At 30.9% G+C, this 20,115-nt stretch overlaps 1 protein-coding gene across 1 annotated transcript in view; it reads right to left on the bottom strand.

Annotated features, from left to right (window-relative positions):
* Positions 1-20,115, bottom strand: part of LOC136969945 (laminin subunit alpha lam-3-like) — a 199,819-nt gene that overhangs the window by 126,778 nt on the left and 52,926 nt on the right. Inside the window, exons 9-14 of the mRNA XM_067264272.1 lie at positions 15,959-16,077; positions 12,890-13,051; positions 9,566-9,721; positions 7,607-7,747; positions 4,501-4,656; positions 2,484-2,585 (exon numbers count right to left, since the gene is read on the bottom strand). Coding sequence (XP_067120373.1) covers positions 2,484-2,585; positions 4,501-4,656; positions 7,607-7,747; positions 9,566-9,721; positions 12,890-13,051; positions 15,959-16,077 — 836 coding nt within the window. The remainder of the gene's footprint in view (positions 1-2,483; positions 2,586-4,500; positions 4,657-7,606; positions 7,748-9,565; positions 9,722-12,889; positions 13,052-15,958; positions 16,078-20,115) is intronic.

Here is a 20,115-nt window from a genome sequence, read left to right as displayed (position 1 = left end):
ATTATTATTATTTTACTTATTCATATGCTCACAAACACATAGATAAAGTATAACCAAAAATGCAGCAAAAGAAACATAAAAATTAATGAGAAACTAATGTTTTCAACAGCTTTTAGCGATCCTCAACACTTTCTCCAACCTATTAACCGGAGTAATACTTTTCGATATTTGCTAACGCTTTCGAGGAAATCGTTAGCAAATACCGAAAAGTATTACTCCGGTTAATAGGTTGGAGAAAGTGTTAAGTATATCACCCCGGTGTATTGGAAGTGGAGATTAGCTATTAGCTTTTAGCAATCATTGTCAGGTTACAAACTGTTCTAAAAAAGAATAATGCTTCATTTTAGAAATTTTGTTGTTCAAATTGTATATTCCTTTTTAAAGTGTGTATTTGTGATTTAATAAATTTTTAATTATTAAAAGTTTATTAAATCACAAGTACTTTAAATATGTTTAATAGTTTTAAATATTTTCTATTTAACAAATATTAGTAGTAATAGTAATATGAGGAGTAATAACAATAGTAGAAGATTCCATATACCAATAAATTAATTTTTTAAATATAGTTACAAAATTTGTGTAGTAGTAAAAGAAAATTTCATTCAAAATTATATTTAGTTATTTATGTTATTTTTTTATTTATATTATTTCAAATTTTAGATCAATTTATTATACTTCAGTTGCTATCATAATGCATTGTGCTTTATATTGTCATGTTCAAGGAGATATTAAATAGTAATATTTCACTTTACAAATTAATGAAACTATAATAAAATAAAAATATTGTGAATCCAATAATAAAAATAAATATAGTAGTTTTTGCAACAAAATATTATTTAAATGAAACATGATGTTATTCAAGCTTATTATAAATGAAATGATCAAATATTCTAAAGCTTCACTTTACAATCAAATGAGAGTTCATAATATATACAGTTTTCCATAATGACTCCATAATATGGAATTATTATATAATCATTTAGATTATATCAGTACAATTACTTGAATACTAACTACTTGGATTATCTTAATGTACACAATGGTACAGATTGACTATACAGATTGACAAATGACATTGAATTTTAAACAAAAAATGTGTATTTGTGTAAAGATTCATCATATTTTCATCTCTTCTACACAATTACCTAATTTCTGCCATTTTTCTATACCATCCTATCTTGTTTTCATTTGACTAATCTTAATATTAATAGGACAAAATTGAAATATTTTTTCACAAAAGACACTATCAGTATAGAATTAAATTTCATTATTTAGTACAAATACTCAAAAAATAATTTATAAATTTTTCAATAACATATTAATTGTAAAAAATTATGTTTAATTAATGTTTATAAAAAAAAGACCAACAACTGCCGAATTATCGGGCTAGCAAATGGCTATAGTAATATTAATAATTTAAGTTAATTTGGTACTAGAGTTAGGCATTAGGCGCCATCTCTTGCTAAATTTAATAATTAGAATTTTAATTAAATAATTTAAATAAATTTAGGCTTAACTGGAAGAAAAGAATCGGCCCGAAGTGGGATTCGAACCTGCAACTTCTGCTATCCGTGCAGACACATTACCAGTTATGCTACCCGGACCTTTGGTCCGATCCTCCCCTTCCAGTTGATATAAGATTACGTACGACCATCAACGACCATTACAATGCCAGCTGGGGACACATTAATTGCCCACGTCCTCCCAAAGGCACTCAACCAGCCATCGCAAACCCCGGCAAGGCGTATACATATAAATAAACAACTAACCCGTTATATATAAAGACCAACAACTGCTGAATTATCGGGCTAGCAAATGGCTATAGTAATATTAATAATTTAAGTTAATTTGGTACTAGAGTTAGGCGTTAGGCGCCATCTCTTGCTAAATTTAATAATTAGAATTTTAATTAAATAATTTAAATAAATTTAGGCTTAACTGGAAGAAAAGAATCGGCCCGAAGCGGGATTCGAACCCGCAACTTCTGCTATCCGTGCAGACACGTTACCAGTTATCCTGCTATTTCTTCCAGTTAAGCCTAAATTTATTTAAATTATTTAATTAAAATTCTAATTATTAAATTTAGCAAGAGATGGCGCCTAACGCCTAACTCTAGTACCAAATTAACTTAAATTATTAATATTACTATAGCCATTTGCTAGCCCGATAATTCGGCAGTTGTTGGTCTTTATATATAACGGGTTAGTTGTTGTTTATTTATATGTTTATAAAAAAGATGACAAAACATTTTCAAATTTCTGTCCCAAATGCAGAAACCCTTAGACTAAAAAGACTTTTGCTCTTTCAGATAAAATTAAACATTTGATAATCAGGACTATTATTATTAAAATACAATTTAATGTAAATAAGTATATTTAATAATGCTCTTAGAATAAATTATTATAAATGTAATTAAATTAAGAATTAGTAAAAAATAGACAAATTTTTTAAAACTTAAAATTTTTATAAAATTTTATTCTTACCTCTAAAATAACTCCTGGTCCTTCAATAAATGATCCATATATTTTATTTTTTGGTATATGATATTTAAGGGCTATACGTAATTCTCCGCCATATGAATACAGCTACTTGATAAAAATAAAAATATATCAATAAAAAATTTTTAATAAAATATATAATGAAATAAATTTAGTTGCCTTACTGTCCTAATTACACTTTATTACAAATTGTCCCGGAAATAGGAAAAACTTCTACAGGTGATAAAATAAAGAATTTTTGATTTTTCTGATTGTGAATTCATCTTTGTGTCGATAACCAATACACTAGTATAAAGTCCTATTAATAAGTTATGTCCACGTAGACAATTTGTAATAAAATATAATGAAATAATTCTCAAAATTAATTTAATATTTTTATATTTCAAAAGTTCTTTTAATTATTTAATAATAATAATAATTTCATTTTTTACATAAAATTTTTAAAATATTAAAAAATCTTTGTTTATTTTATATTATAGAGTATATATTCATATTATACATCAATGTTTAGTTATATGTTAATAAATCTAATAAAAATCATTCTGTTAAGGACTTAAGTAATGAAATTTACAGAAATATTTGAAAGCCACTGATGAAGTTTTGAGAGTTGTATTGTGGCTGTCAGCCATATTTTGTTTTTTTTTTTATATAGTTCATAAGTTATAAATACATATACATATATATTTTTTCTTCCTTTCTTCTTCCTTCATTCCTACTTTCTTATTTCCGTTCCTTTGTCTCAACAATTCGTATATCAACCGTTATCATTGGAGGAGGAGGATTACCCCTTCTAAGAACCAAGAAATAAACAAAGAAGAGGGTATTAGGACTTCCACGAATTTGGGGAGTGAGAACAAAAGAAAAGAAGAAGCCCTGAGGGCTAAAGGGAGAAGAATGGACACTTTTTGGCTAGACCTCAAGAGGAACAGAGGTGCAAGGCAGCGTTCGAGACTCGAAAGAGAGAGAAAGAAAGGAGGCTGCAGGACTGTCGAGGTCAGAGAAAAATAGGCACAAGGGCTAGAGAATGCCGAGAGAATAGGAGAACATCGAGGACGAACAGCTGAATAAGGAAGAGGAGAAAAGGCCACTACTGTGGAAGGGCACTTCCTCGAGGATATCGATCGATCAACGTGAACCCGGGTACTTTCTATCTATTTCTATATACTTTCTATCTTTCCTAAGTCTATCCATTTCCCTATTACATTAGTTTTAAGGTAGTTATAAGTTTAGTTTTTAAGTCGATTGTAAAGGTTTTATGTTACGCGCGCGTGTATTATTGCTTGTACGCAAATAAGTGGCGACCCCTTCCCCAGTGAGGATACTCAAGTTGGAATCAATTGTAAATAATAAAGAAAAGAACCATGTTCCGAGAGAAATAAAGGAATATTTAATTGTATATATAAGTTTTTGTGTTTCTATTTGTAACGTTTATTTGCGGACATACAAATCTCTCGATACGAACAACCACAGTATAAATGTATATTACACAGGTAAAGGGCTTTTCAAAATAATGTGCCATAGGAGATTGTATGGAGAAACTGATTGGCAAGACATAAAGAGAAATTTTTGGTGACAGTTTGGGGTAGGAGATCATTCTTTTAACTTTTGTTTTGAAGTCTCCCCCAAGACGGCACTTCCAGGTTGATGACATATTTGATTTGCCCTTGGCAGTTGTCTGAGTAAGGTAAGTTTTGCTTTTAGTTTTAGAGTTTTGACTGAGTAAGGTGCGTGGTTTATCCTTAATGAAATAAAATGCCCCAAAAATCAAAAAAAAAAAAACTAACTAAAAATAATTCCCAAACAAAAAGAAAAACGGGTCAGAATCAACTCCTTACACCCATATATATTTGGGTGCACTTAGGCTGCTAAATATTTCTGCAGACAGTGTTGCAGTATTTTAATTACAATCACTCAGTATAAATGAAAAAATAAAAAAATGTAAAAGAAAACTACTACAAAGATATAAAATATATACTTTTAATATCATTTATATGTAACTAACCTTTTTACCAAGATAATATATAGGTGCTTGCCAAAATAGTTCAATATTTTCTGGTAAATGTAAAGTTTGTATTTTTAAAACTCCATTTTCAGGAATAGCAGGATAAATAATTTTTTGTAATAAATCTGTTATTATCCAATCTTCCATTTGGCGTACCTATTAAAAAGCAAGCAAATCAATTTTAATTATTCATTTTTATAATTATAATTATATTATATACAATGTAACTTCAAAAAGTTCCCAGAATTATGCTGGGTTAGTTAATTAAAAGATATGAAAAAGGGAACATGTAATGCATGTCTTCGCTAAACATGTCATGAATAGAAAAATGTGTTCAAACAAATCTGTACTTGTACAAAGATGACAACAGTTACCATTCATTGAAGGTCTTGTTAGTGAGATGTCATGAAACAGAGTATAATGAAAATGTCTGTGGAAGAACAACATGCAAAGTGAGATTATACACCCGTCTCTAGAGAACACATTAAGAAAAAAAGAACGAGTTATGTTACTTAAAAACAAGTGTTTTTATTCTAAAACTGTAAAACTGTTAGCATTATAACAAAAATAACTATTATATGTTTAATTTCTTTGTTTTGTCTTCTTTCTAATGATGTAAAATACTTGTGGAATTCCGAAAGTGCTTTTTTTATGTTTATTTTATTGTTATTTGATTCAAAAATGCAAAAATAAACATATTAAATATTTAAGAAACTTGCAGTAAATTAACTCAGCTTACACCAATTAACATCTGTTTTGTGTGAAATTTGAGAGGACAGTGTTATTTTTAAGGTCAAGGTAGATGGTCAGCCCACACTGACTAACTACTACCACCATTAATGTCAATAAGTCATTAATTTTAGTTTTGTTTGGTGTCACGACTTGGTGAATTTATAGACACTTGGCAAATTCATCTATTTAATCTATAATCTTTACAGAGACGCGTTTCAGGCTGTTTCCCCTCTTCAGTCTGTTATTATATATACATATGTTGTATCTGGTGGGCATCTGTCTGGCACCTTCCGCACTACATCTTCCCACTGACTTTCCCCTCCCTGCTAACTTGTCTGCTTCCCCTGCATGTCTCACAGTGTGTAACTTCTCCCTCCAAAAATGCTGCACACAGCCATGCCTACAACTGTATAAATATCTTTTTAATATATTCTGTTTAATAGTTGTAACCAGCTTTTATAAATTTCTATGCTTAGGTTCTTGTTAATATTATTTTTGTCTGTAATAATTTCATAGCTTTCTTTAAAAATTTTCTTTTGTACCAATTTTTTCTTTGTGTACTATTTTAACATCAGTTTTATCTATGCTGCAGTTATGAGTCGAGCAATGTTTGTAAAAAACAAAGTTTATTCTATTATATTTTAAACCCATGATGTGTTCTTTTAATCTTGTTTCCAATCTTCTTTTTGTTTCTCTGATGTATGCTTTTAGTGGTTCACATGTGCAAGGTATTTTGTAAATGACGTCAGTAGTGTTGTATTTATCTGGTTGTTTATTTACGCCAGATTTAGTCTGTTGGATTCTTTTTTGTAAGTTTCTATCAGACTCTAGCAGACTCAAATAACACACTATTAAACTTACACTCACATCATACAGACACAACACAACATATAAAAAGCATAGACACTATTAAGCAATCGTGGGCTCAAAAAGCACTCCATGGCAGGCACCCTTATGATCTGGCTGAGGATTTTGTTGACAAAACTGCATCAAACAGCTGGTTAGCTTGGGGATGCCTCTTTGGGGAGACGGAAGGATTCATGATCACCATACAGGATCAGGTCATAAATACCAAAAACTACAGAAAAAACATACTCAAAGATGCAACACTCACAAATGACACATGCAAAAAATGTCACATCATGCCAGAAACTATACAACACATCACCTCTGGTTGCAAGCTCTTGGCACAGACAGATTATTTACACAGACATAATCAAGTAGCAAATATAATACACCAAGAGCTTGAAAAAAAACACAAATTATTAGACATCTACAAACCATACTACAAATACATTCCACAGACAGTATTGAAAAACAACACACACAAAATGTACTACGACAAAGCCATAATCACAGATAAAACAATTTACCACAACAGACCAGACATCACACTGACATTGATAAACACAATAAAATCACATACATTATAGACATATCCATTCCAAACACACAATATACAAAACACATGCACTGAAAAAATCAGCAAGTACACGGAACTTGTCCAGGAAATAAGGCATCTGTGGAGGATGGATAGAGTGGTTATTGTACCTGTCGGTCTCTCTTCTACAGGTGTTGTGTAGTATAACACCCACACACACTACACAAAAGCCTGGGAACATTACAATTAAATAGAAATACATACATCACACTACAGAAGGCCACTATATTAAATACATGCCATATTGTTAGGAAATTCCTGAATGCTGACACTGACACTGACACACTTATTTAATTTTAGTTTTGTTTTGGTTGCTATGCCTTGATTCTGGTCTGGCATAGTACACAGCCACTGGTGTCAACCCAGTATAACCCACTAAACACAATGTAATAGTAATAAGTGCAGAGCCTGAATGGTTAGGAGTTGAAAGTTGAAATTTGGTACACAGTTAGGGTACATCAAGAGAATGTACAATAAGAAGGGATTTTTTGAAATTCCCCCCAGGGGAGAGGGAAAGAATTAAGGTTTATCCTAAAAAACTCAGCTTCTACTGTACTATTTTAGATGCAATTTTTTATTTTTAACTGCATGTTAGTAGGGTACCACGTAGGGATGAAAGAAGTGTATTCCTTAACAATGGAAGTGTTAAGGGAAAATGACGTGTGAGATTTACAGGCGCAGATGCAGTTTTTTGTGTTTTTGCTGGAAATCAAACATATTTTTAGATCCATCTAAAAATTCTCTAATTAGTCTGAAAACAGGGGATTTAATTCTTGCATTCTGCAAAAACGGGTAAGGTATATGGCTATAATGTAATAATATTAATCTTCGCTATCGTATAAAAATATTTTTGTATACAAAATAAAATTCTCTTTAAAAAAATATTATGATAAACTAATTAATTAAATATAAAAACATTTAAATTTATCATACTATTTCTATTCCCCAATCATTTGATTCACAGATGTGAGTCACACCAGAACAAAAACATTTTGAGCAGCCATCAGGATTATTAACATCTAAATTATAAAATCCAGGTTTACAGGAATCACATCGTTCACCTTCAACATTTTTCTACAGAAAAAAAAATTCAAATTATAAACAAATTTTTTTGTGTTTAAAAATAAATGTAAGTAAAATTACAAAAAATAATGTAATTTAGTTTCTTTTTAATTAAAGTATTAAATTTTTAATAAGGTTCATAGCACTTACAAATAATTTTGCAAATATAATACTTGAAAAAATATTTATTATGAATGAAGTATATAAATAAAGAAATAGCTCATAGGTAACAGATCATTTTTATATTAACTATTTCATTTACAATCAAGATATATTTCAATTAACTTAGTTAACAATCTCAAATCAAACAAACCCAAACAACCTTAAACGCAGTAATACTTTAATAACTAAATCATTTTTGATCATTTTCAACAACCTTCTTCAATGTATTCTTGAATGAGTCTATTTCAGTGTATATCAGAAGTTTAATCTATATCCTCACATCATACTGGCTACTTCATTCCAACTGCCTGGCTACATAAACAATACCATAGCTGCACTTACCAGGTGTACTGGTTAATAATGCAGATTTTTTAATCAAAGAAAACACAAATTTCAAAGAAACATCAAAAGTGCTTTATTCCAAGTAATGTCCATGCTGGCTACACATTTCCCCCATCATTCAGGTAATTTGTGGATACTGTCCCAATAGAAATTTTTTTGTTTTGAGGCAAACCATTCAGAGAGCCATTTTCCCACTTCTTTGTATGTTTTGAAATACTGCTTAGAAAATGTATGTGCCATTGATAAGAACAAGTGGAAATCAGGAGCAAGGTTTGGTGAGTACAGCGAGTGAGTTAATACTTCCCAGGAAAAATCTTTTAACGTGTCTTTAGCTGGCTCCAAAGTGTGTGATGGTCCATTATCATGAAGCAAAATTATTTTGTTGTGTCTTGTGGCCCATTCTGATTGTTTTACAATCAAAGCATGGTTCAAATTGATTATTTGTTGTCGATAACAATCATTATTAACGGTTTCACCTTTTTAGAAGCTCACAATACACCACACCTTCCTGATCCCATCAAATGCAAAGCATTGTTTTCTTTCCAAAGTGATTTGGCCTTGAAGTATCTTGAGATGGGGCATGTTTACCATAAGCTTCCCAAAGTATACAATAACTTTCAGTAGCACTTTTCTTCAAAGTAATAAATTAAAACTTCCTGCAAATGTTCTTTTTTGGGACAAAATTCAACATATTTAAGTGTAAAAATATTCATGATGTTAAGCCCTTCAAAAATTTTGACATATAAAGTTTAAAAGCTTGTTGTCAATTCAACAAAATGGCATGCGTATCAAATTGGATATATATCAACATATCTGTAATGCCAGCTATTGAACAAAATCCACATTATTAACAGGTACACCTAGTATTTGTAGAACCTATATATTACCATCATTACAACATTTGGTACGAAAAGAGTTACAATTTATTAATACGCCAGGTTATACTTACAAAATTCAAGTGTATTCACACCTGAATACACTTGAATTTTGTATGTAAGTATATCCTACCCTATGCATTTCTCACCATTTATATAAATAATAAAAAAGAATTGCATTTATATAAGCCCCATCCCATATCTTGGGTCTGTGCCCTTATGCATCACCAGAAGATTTCAAAAATTAGGATTTAACCTTCCAATAAAACCACAGCTACCCTTACACAGAATACTATATAATGACAGGAACAAATTAACTATGTTAGAAAACTATTGTAAATAATTGAATGTAGTATTATAAAGTATTCACAAGTCATAACCTACAGTTTGAGCAATTTGAAATAGCTTTTCCAGAATCAAACTTCTAGAATGAGTAAAAATCTAATCTCACCTTACAAATGCATTTTCCTTCACATGTATTTCCATCAATGGTTCCAGCAGTGTGACAAGGACATGGTTTACATTCAGGAAAATTTGTATAACCAACATCACAATGATCACATTTATTTCCAGCAAATCCTTTTTTACATAAACAGTCACCTGGTTTCTGTAAATTTTAAAAAATTAATCTTGTAAAAACTTTATACCTTAATATAAAATCAAAACAAATTCCAAAATTATGATAAAAAATAATAATTTCTTTATTAGAATTTATAAATTAAAATTAAGTATGTGTTAGTGATTTGGTAATTTTTATGAGCAATTGTATCTAGAATAAATCAATTCTAATCACAAATAGAATACAAATCTGTAATTAATTTATTTTAATACTAGTTAATATGAAAATAAACTTAAAACAAAAATAATTGACAAATGTTCCGAAAGAAGGAAAAGAACAATGAAAAAAGAATTTAAATGCTCATTTGAATTAATTCTAAAAATTTGCATTCCTTATTCTAAATTGCAAAACCTGGTTCAAATGTGTACAGTTCATAATATTCTTGCATAATATCTAAGTTGAAAGATTATCTTTCAACTTAGATATAATGAACTGATACAATGAATTTACATACAATGCTGATACATTACAAATTACAAGGTTGCTATTAACAATTCAATGATAAAACAAAAAAATTTCTCGATGTACAACAATTAAACTGTATTTATGGTTTCACAACACATTAAAATTAGTTTTAAATATTAAAGAGCTCTTTAAATTTGCTAAACTATAGTAAATTGGTAGATCATTCCATCTATTGACATTCGAGAAAACACACAAAACCAACTTTAAGATCATCCAATGTATTACAGGGGCATGGGAATTTTAATTCCTACCTGTACCATTTCAAGAAGACAAACAGCAGGAACTGCCAGATTGACACAGAATGTGAGGACAATGTAGAACACTTTTTACAGCTGGCCACCAAAGGAAGTGAACATTTTCAGAGACAAAAAACTGTTTGTTTTGTTAGGTTACAGCAACACAATACTTGGGCAATCTGCCTGGGGATGCCTTCCACAAGATCTTTTTAAGGGTAACTGGCCCCTATTCAGCCATTACAGATGTGGAGAAAACTCAGAAAACTCCATGTGGCCAGCTCATCCTGATGTGGCATTATGCCATATTGTGTATATGTATTTATATTAATTTTGTATAGTTTCCTTTCTTTCCTTTGTCTATTGTTTATCCCTTCTAGAAACTTCCTTCTCAACCCTTTCTTCTTGGATGGTGGTGGCTAATCCCTTTGGAACAAAAGATAGGAATGTGGTCTTGAGGGCTATGTGTGTGAACAATGGTCATTCTTGGCTGGGACTCCAACAAGACAAGATGAAACAAGAAATTCTCTGGTGCGTTCATGCAATCAAACTCTTAAAAGCAGACATACAGTTGTGGAAATCACAATAATCAATATTAAGACTATTGTGAAGGTGAATGATTACCACATGAAAGGGAAGACAAAGAAAAGTTACTTAACAATAAGTTTATGTACAAATAAAATATTGATATATACAAAAATTCACAATGTTGTTCACCACATCATACTCATACATACAGACAGTGATGTACGAGTTTGCTACAGTGCTGGTCCCTTCAGTCAACCCAGACATGGAAGTCTAACACCAAAACTAATTATCAGGCAATGTCCACTACCAACAATTAATTTAAGCCAACAAAACGTTCCAATCACACGGTTGGTATTTCAGCCAATGCAAACAGATTCCTTCACTTCTAGTCTGATAAATCAAGTCAGTATAGGTATCGCTTCAACCGCACCATGCGGTTCACTAGAACACTTTAACACACAAAGAAAAAAAAGAACAAAGGGCTTTTTCCTTCACCTGGGTGACCTCTCACCTGTCAGAAAAGAATGTAGTGTTGCCAATCTGCGTTACCTTAAATACCCTTTTTCTCTTCTTGCGTGCTGCCAATTCCTTATACCGTAACAAAAAATAAAATATTATGTACAGCCCAAAAACCTGCAACAACGCAAGAAACTGCACAGATAAAAATAACAATATCAATTACAAATGAAAACCTAACACATATCAACTGTTGCAAAATGACAAAAATCAACAAGATTCTGAAACAAGACATCAGATTTGAAACCATGCATGAGTATGCAGGAGCAATATATAGGTCAATATATACATACACAAAAGATGTATGCAACAACTCCAGGAATATGAATTGATCAAAAATTGCCAAGACAGTCAAACTAGCCAAAAAACTGGAAGAACTGATGAGCTTATAGCAACTTGAGATATACAAGAGGTATTTCTTTTCAACCTCCAATATGTCAAAAAAAAAAATGAACAATGAAGATCAAAACTGTTTTATTTACAAAAGCTACTTTTCTATATAATTGCCATTTCAATTTAAGCATTTGTCATATCAGCTTTTTTATACCCTCATCAAACAAGGTTGCCACCAGGTTGCTCAGTCAATTCTCAGTCAGAATGGTAGGCTTCAACTCCTTGTTAGTTTGGAACTGTTGTCTTTCTATCCACTGCTTCAAGTGAGTGAACAGATGGAAATCACTCAGTGCTAAGTCTGAGCTGTATTGTGGATGATCAAACACTTTCAATTTGAACTTCTGGACACATTCCATTGCACTATGTGACCATCACTGCAGCCAAATATGGCAGAACTCTTCAACAATTACAACAGACAATGCAAAACAATAAAAGAGGAATAATATGTTTTTTGGCTATTAATCTGGATTTATCATACCAATTTTGGAGGAAACTACTTAACTTTCTCCTCTTCAATCTAATCCCCAGCTTATTTTTTTCACTTATTCAAAAATTTTGTGATAATTCAATGATTCCTGATGTCACTGTTTTTATTTTTTTCCATCATATAAAAAAATGTTGTAATGATTTTAAGTATTTTATAAATATATAGAGTAGATTTATCTTATATAATAATAAACAATAAATACGCATTATAAATCAAAACAATAAGATATTGAAAAGAAATAAGAATTGTATTCTGTAAGAAAAAGTATTTGTGTTCTTGAATTATAATAAAAAAATAAAAATTTCTACATAAATATTTTTATGATAGAACATTTAATTTTGATTATAACTTTGATTACTATTCAACTTACCAAAATACTTTTACAAAAAGAATTAATTTAAGCTTTTTATTAATAAAAAAATATATTTTATAGAAAATTTCTATAAAATTTTATTCTGTATTATTATTGTTATTATTTTTAAAAATATATTCAAATACACTAAAACAATTGTAATTGGTAACAAAATCACATACCAAACCGTCCATTATATATGAGTCATCTTTAACACATACACCAGTGACTCCGGGTCCAGTACAAAAACATTCGTGACAAGGAAAAGAACTATTATGTGCTATACCTAATGGTCTAAAATAGCCATCTTCACACTTCTCACAGTTTATACCAATTGTGTGATGCTGTAAAATTCAATTGAAAATTTATATAAATTATGTAAATATTATCTAAGTATTAAGCATTTGATACGTTGTAAACAAAGAATGCTCAAATAACAAAATAATCTATTATTTTGTTATTATAGAGTTATTATTAGGTTTCTCTACATTTATTAAAGTTTAGCAATTAATTTATATCAATTTGCATAATTTTCACCCTAATAAAGCATTATTAAAGTTCTAAATTATTGCTGAAGATGCTTTATTTTTGAATGTAAATCAGGTAAGTACTCTGTGGTATTTATTATAAAAGTTGCAAGCATTTAGTAAAATTTATATAAATATACAGAATTTACAAATAGAACAACATTGCCAATATCTGTAATTACTCATATTACTATTTGAAACAAATATTCATATCAGGTCAATATGACCCAATGTCAGAAAAATTATTAAATTGGAATATATAATATTTTAGATATTTTTTTAATGGATTAAATGCATTAACTATAGAATACAGTAAAAGTATATTTTTCCATTCCATTTATTGTTAAACTGTATATGACAAATTAAAATACATTTTATATTTTTTATTTGACAATAAGTACATTTAATCTATAAAAAATATCTAATATAAAATATACACCCACAACTGCCGTAAATGATTCGGCTAAATTTGGATATAATGATTATAAATTAGAAATGAATTTGGCACTAGTGTGTGGCATTAGGTGCCATCTCGTATTATAATTAATAATAATAAATATTTAATTAATTAATTTAGATTAAACTGGAAGAATTTACTAATTTATAATCATTATATCCAAATTTAGCCCGATCATTTACAGCAGTTGTGGGTATATATTTGCTTAATATTCGGTTTCAGTTGGTGTGTATATTTGTATATCTAATCTTCTATATATATAAAAACGAATGTATGTCTGTCTGTGTGTGTGTTTGCCCTTCATGCATTACCACACCATTTATCCGATTGCCATGAAACTTCGGGAAGTTGTTTAATACACTCCCGCGAAGGTTTGTGGCATATGAAGACCACCATTTCCCCCTTCCAAAAATATATATATTTATATATGGATTAAGGCTTTTATGTCCAACAGATGGCACTAACTTCCAATGACCTAAGTTTGATTTTCTGTGAGAATGGACTAAAGCAGATCATTTTCTATCTATCTATATAAATAAAATATAACGTTCGTTTGTTCCTACCGATTCCTTTGAAATTTTGACACAACGTTGCATTCGAATACCACGTGTTTTTTATATAATGTACATGTCGAAATTCCTCCTACTGGGGGAAGATGGACAAGATTAAGGCTTACCGTGAAGAACTCGGCTTCTATTACACTATTTTAGATGCGGTTTTTTGCGTTTTAATAGGTTACGTCAACAGAATATACACTAAAAAGGGATTTTTTGATATTTCCTTGCGGGGGAGAGGGACAGGATTAAGGCTTACTGTGAAGAACTCTGCTTTTATTATACTATTTTAGACGCGTTTTTGATTGCGTTTTAATAGGGTACGTCAAGAGAATGTACACTAAGAAGGGATTTTTTGAAATTCTCCCCACGGGGGAAATGTTATACATTTATAATAGATACATTTTGAGCCACAACAACGCGTGGCTGGGTCAGCTAGTATATTATAAATCTCAATTTTAATAATTTTTCTGATGGTCCACATTACCTGACACAGATATAGCCGTCGTTCACAAGTGGCACTCGATTGCCCTTCACGGATATATCTGTCGGTCACTGCAGTGTGGTTAACTTAAGCTATTTATCTTAGAATACATTATTCTCTATCGATTCTTTAGTAATCATTAATCTGTTGAAAAACAACACAACAATATCTTCTGTATGTTGCCAGTCTCTACAAACTTTGGTTGTTCAATATCTATTCTTCAATTCTCAACTTCAGACATCTGATTAAGAAGAATTGTGCTTTGAAAAGTTAATATTTTAGTAAAATGTGGTTTTTACATAATTTCAGTTATACAATTAGAAAAAATTTCTCTGATTGCAGCACCAGGGTGAAATCCACTACTATACTCAGGTCAACTGACCTGAGGAAGAGCGAAGTGATAGCTCGAAAACATTTGTCGACTGCACTATATATATAGTATATACGTGTTACGCACCAGTTATAGGTTCCGGATAGTAGTAATTTCAGTTATATTTCTAAGTTCCATCTTTAAAGTTTTTATATTGCAAAATTTTGAAGTAACATCTTTTAGTTGTTTACATTAATTACTTTTAATATAAAATTTCAATATGTATTTATAAAAGATGCAAACCTCTGAACCCTATGAACAAAATTCCAGCATAGGTTAATGCAGATAAAATACAAACACTTTTGATTTACATAGATCTTCAAGTTAATGTGTTCCAAAATGGAATATGAGGAAAGGACCATTTTAAAATTATTTGAAAACTCTCAAATGCATAAAAATAGCACAAGTGTATACAATGTGATACAAAATAACATAAATTCTGTAATACACAATAAAATATAAGTATAATAAATTCTAAATTTTTACAGTATTTCTAAGAAAAAATGTTTTAAATGTTTAATAGTTTTTTATACGCAAGATATAATTCAAAAATTATTTTTAAATGAAAATATACACCGGGATATACCGTATTTTACGGACTATAAGATGCTACAGACTATAAGACGCACCTGAATTTTGGAGGCAATTTTTCGAAGAAAAAAGTGCGTCTTATAGTCCGTAAAATACGGTATGTAACAATCTTTTTAAATGTATAGTATTACAAGTTTCATGTAAATTTGATGAAATAGCTAATAGATATTTTAGATACAAAACTATTTTTACTTATTTTTACTGCATTATTTTTCATATGTATATAAATTACATTAAATGTAATATAATTACTGTTTCATATTCCTACCTGACATTTTATACATACTCCACCACCTTCATATTTTCCAAAAGTATTAAGACTCAATTTCTTTCTTGCAACAGTTGGATCATAATAACATCTTTCTGCATGTCCAAAACACTGGCATGCTATATTAACATAGAAATATGGAATAAAAAATAAAACTAGCATACCTTACAGTATTTCTCATTAAAATATTTATTTGCAATAGTTTATATTTTTTCATTATTTTATGTATTAACTTATTTAATTATCAAAATGGGTTTCATAGTTCTAACGTATTAGAAATTTGAGTCTATATTTAATAATAAAAATTTTAAATCTTCAAAACTTACATCTCAGAATTTCAAAAAAATTTCAAAACTTTTTTGTTTTACATACCTTAAAACATTTTGATATTAGAAAATATTATTTGAAAATTTAAAAATGCTGGAAACTTCATTCATATGTCTCTCATCATTTTTGATACCTCCAGTAATTTTCAAAAATGTTAGAAATCGTAAATTTAAAACATTTCTATAAGTTAGTAGCAATTTTTCAGAAAAATAACAAAACAATATTGTCTTCTTCCTTTTTAATATGGAAAACGGTAGAGTCCTGCTTGTTCGAACACCGCTAATCTGAACATCCACCTAATCCAAACAAGTTTTGGTCGGTGGAGAGGAAATTTTCTCCAACAGGTCCACATAGAGGTGTTCCCCTTCTCTTTCCTGAGTGAACCATGTGAATAAGGCTTCATCAAGCTTGTCAAATGTTGAAGACCTTGCTATTGCTCGATTTTCAACTGATTTTTCTGAAGTAGAGGCACAAAAACTGCTCAATCTTTGCGCGGTTTTTTCAAGTCAGTTATTATGGCCTTGCCTACGCCAAACTCTACTGCCAATTCCGTTGCACTTTCACCCATGTCCAGCCATTTCAAAACATCCAGCTTATCTTTCAAAGTACATGTTGTGTGTTTCTGTTTCATGGGCATTGTAGCAGCAGACTAAACTAAACTAAAATAATGTAGAGCAAAGAGTACATTCAACATCCATAATTAAGTGTGCTAACTCACACAGTACATCGGTCAACTAATTGGAATTCTGAACTGTGTATTAAAAACAATGTTTTTTGCAGTTAAAACAATTTTAAGGCAGATTGCCATTTTAAAATTGCAAAACTTATTTTTGTTAACTGTTTGTACCCTCTATTGAGTACAAGTCAGATGAAATAAAGGGTGGGGTGCTGACATCATTGATGGTGTAGAATCTATATAAACCAGACTTGTTTTACTGATTGCTTCTGCATTATTTCAATTATTTGGCTAATCCAAAAATCTGTTAATCCAAACAGGGCTCGGTCCCAATTAGTTTGGACTAGTGGGACTCTACTGTATAGAATTTTTCAAAACTTGGAAAAGTATATTACTAGAAAATTTTCATTTCAAATTAGTTTGTATTAAATCATTGTAAAACAAGGATTTATTTTAATTAGTATTAATCAATCACTCATTTTATATAACAAGATAAACTAGTCATCATATTTTATCTATTGAATTAATCAATGCACGTTTACCAGTGAATGAAGTTGGAGGAATACTAATGTTTTTGATTCAGTTAACAGGCCATCTTCAGATGTGGACAGAAGAAAGTAGAATACCAGTGTTGGTTAGGAAAAAAGATGGGATAGAGTAAACAAGCAAGAAAAGGTTGAGTACAATGATGACAATTGGTGCAAAAGACTAATGAGATATGGCCAGAAAGGGAAGGGGAAGTCCATGTCCCTGCTATTTAAACTTATGTTGATAATGATCATAGATGTACAAGTCAAAGAAGCAGGATGACATCTGCCCTTCCTAAATTTGAGAAAACAGTGGAAAAAATTTAGGAAAAAAGCAAGAACAAACCAATCAGAAATAGAAACAAAAAAGGTTAACAAATCATTACTGATGGCAAATTAAAACTTTGTACTTGTATTTTTATTTTTGTAAAATTTTGAGTAAATCAAATCCTCTGCTCCCTTAACTGATATGACCAAGGTAATAGTATTATTATAAATGTTACACTTTTCTACATTGCTGGCATGGGAAGGATAGAGATAGTTCTAGTGATTTTGACCACTTGCCAATCTACATCAGTATTAAGATGTTTCTACCATTTTGTAACATTAGACTGATAATCCTATTTAAGTGCAAACAGATCTGTAAGCTTATAACAGTGAGTGTAGGCACAGTTAATTAGTGCATAGAAAGCTGCAGTTTTTTAGCTGAAGGGCTCAAAGAAGGAAGTGAAATGTATCATAATTGGAATGTTTGTTTTGGGTAGACTTTTGTGTGGATTTGTCTTACTAATAGGTCAGACTCCATAACATCCTCTTTGAGAACAATCCAATATACTGGCCAAAATACATATAAATGTAAACAATCCACTTCCTTCTCCATGTTCACATACTCCAAATTTTTTTATATCTATCTTCAAGTCCATTAATGATGATAATGATAATGATAAAATACATCCCAACCCTATATCACCTCGTATGGAATAATAAAGACGATCATGAATGACAAATGAAGTAGTAGCATGTGTATATCATCCCAAACATAAACAAGGAGACTGACATCAATAAAGCAATATGTCAATATAGACTGACATCGATATGTCAAATGTTTCCAAATGCTTCAGTCAGAGGCTCATGAAACATAAAGAATCTGTTATAATTTTGTCTTCCTTTGCAAATTTCCCAGTATTGAAATAGATTGCCTAGTGGCCATTATTATCAGAACTATGTCTCAACCTGCCCAGTCATTCTAGTCATTTTCCAGTCATTTTTTTATTTTATTTCATACAAAATTGTACATTTTCCTGGCCCCGCAACAAGCATTACCGGAAAAAGAATATATGAATAGTGTATACAAACAATATACAATAAAGAAAAGGAGTAGGTATATCCAAGAGTGGACTCCATGCGAACTTACATGGTAAGAAAGTTTCAACATGCGACAACTTTGCGCGTGAAGAGAAGAACAGGATGTCTACAAGCATCCCAAAGCATAGGGAGGTCACTACGCGACATATTTTGCACGTGGAGGATTTTCAACAGTTGTTGAAATACACGGCTGGTTTGTTGTGTGTTGCAAAGTATGTCCATGGTTGTCCAAAAAGCCAGCCTTCACAATAAGATTAGTGGTGAGGTGTAACCTGGAAGCATGCCTCTATAAATGATTCCCAAAACGTGGTTGTAGTAAACAGTCACAATACAACCCAATGCCAAGCAGAGTGGTGCTGATATTAATTGAAGGTATTGCTATGCTTGACATAATTTATTTGTCTTGCTAGATTTTTGAAAGCCTGGTAGATTTCTTTAGTAAGCCAAATATCAGATGGGGCACATGGCCAAGCAATCCCCTGTTCCTCAAGCAGAAGTTGTAGTTGTAGTCTTTCACAATCGAGTATCATACAGTAAAAGAGGTAATGGATGGAACCATCTTCCGTGAAGCAAGTTGGGCACATGTTGCAAGTCCTGCTAAGTAAATCTCGTGAGGTAGCTCGTGAATTTGCCATGATTCATCAAGATTTGTGTCATGCAGTAGTCAGGGGTATACCACTTGTTACTGATGAAATTCTTCAGGTCTGGGATGAATTGGTACATAAGATGGTGGTTTTGTTGATCCCAAGTATTCTGCCACAGTTGTAATGTATTCTCCCACAGCATCCAGCAAAGTGTGCACTGACTGATCTTACTATATGAGATAGGAAGTGATTCATTCATGGCAACCTGTTTCGCTAGGTGGTCTGCCCTCTCGTTGCCCACCATTCCCTAGTGGGCTGTTACCCAAGAGATGTTGAATTTGTTTGTAGAATTCCGTATGGAATTATGAATACGTTGAGCAAGAGAATGGAGTTTATTGTTCATAATAAGGTTGTAGGCTGAGAGGGAGTCAGTATGAATAGAGATGAAAGAATTGTTGTAATTACTGTTTATGTGATTGATAGCCATCTTTATTACGAACAGTTCAGCTTGAAACACTGCAATCATTACTGAGTTTGTGGATTTGATGATAGGTCTCGGTGTTTTCAACATAAATTACATAGCTGCATCCAGTCAAGTCATTAATTCGAGAACCATCAGTATAAACATTTATCTCAGTACTTAAAGTGTTGTTGATAATGCAGAAGTTTGTAGTTTCA

Source organism: Centruroides vittatus, unplaced genomic scaffold (genome assembly GCF_030686945.1).
Source record: "Centruroides vittatus isolate TY-2023 unplaced genomic scaffold, ASM3068694v2 contig_1042, whole genome shotgun sequence".
In the NCBI taxonomy this organism is placed as follows: Eukaryota; Metazoa; Arthropoda; class Arachnida; order Scorpiones; family Buthidae; genus Centruroides; species Centruroides vittatus.
The sequence above is the reverse complement of the archived record's forward strand: the minus strand, read 5'-3'. Positions and strand labels throughout refer to the sequence as shown.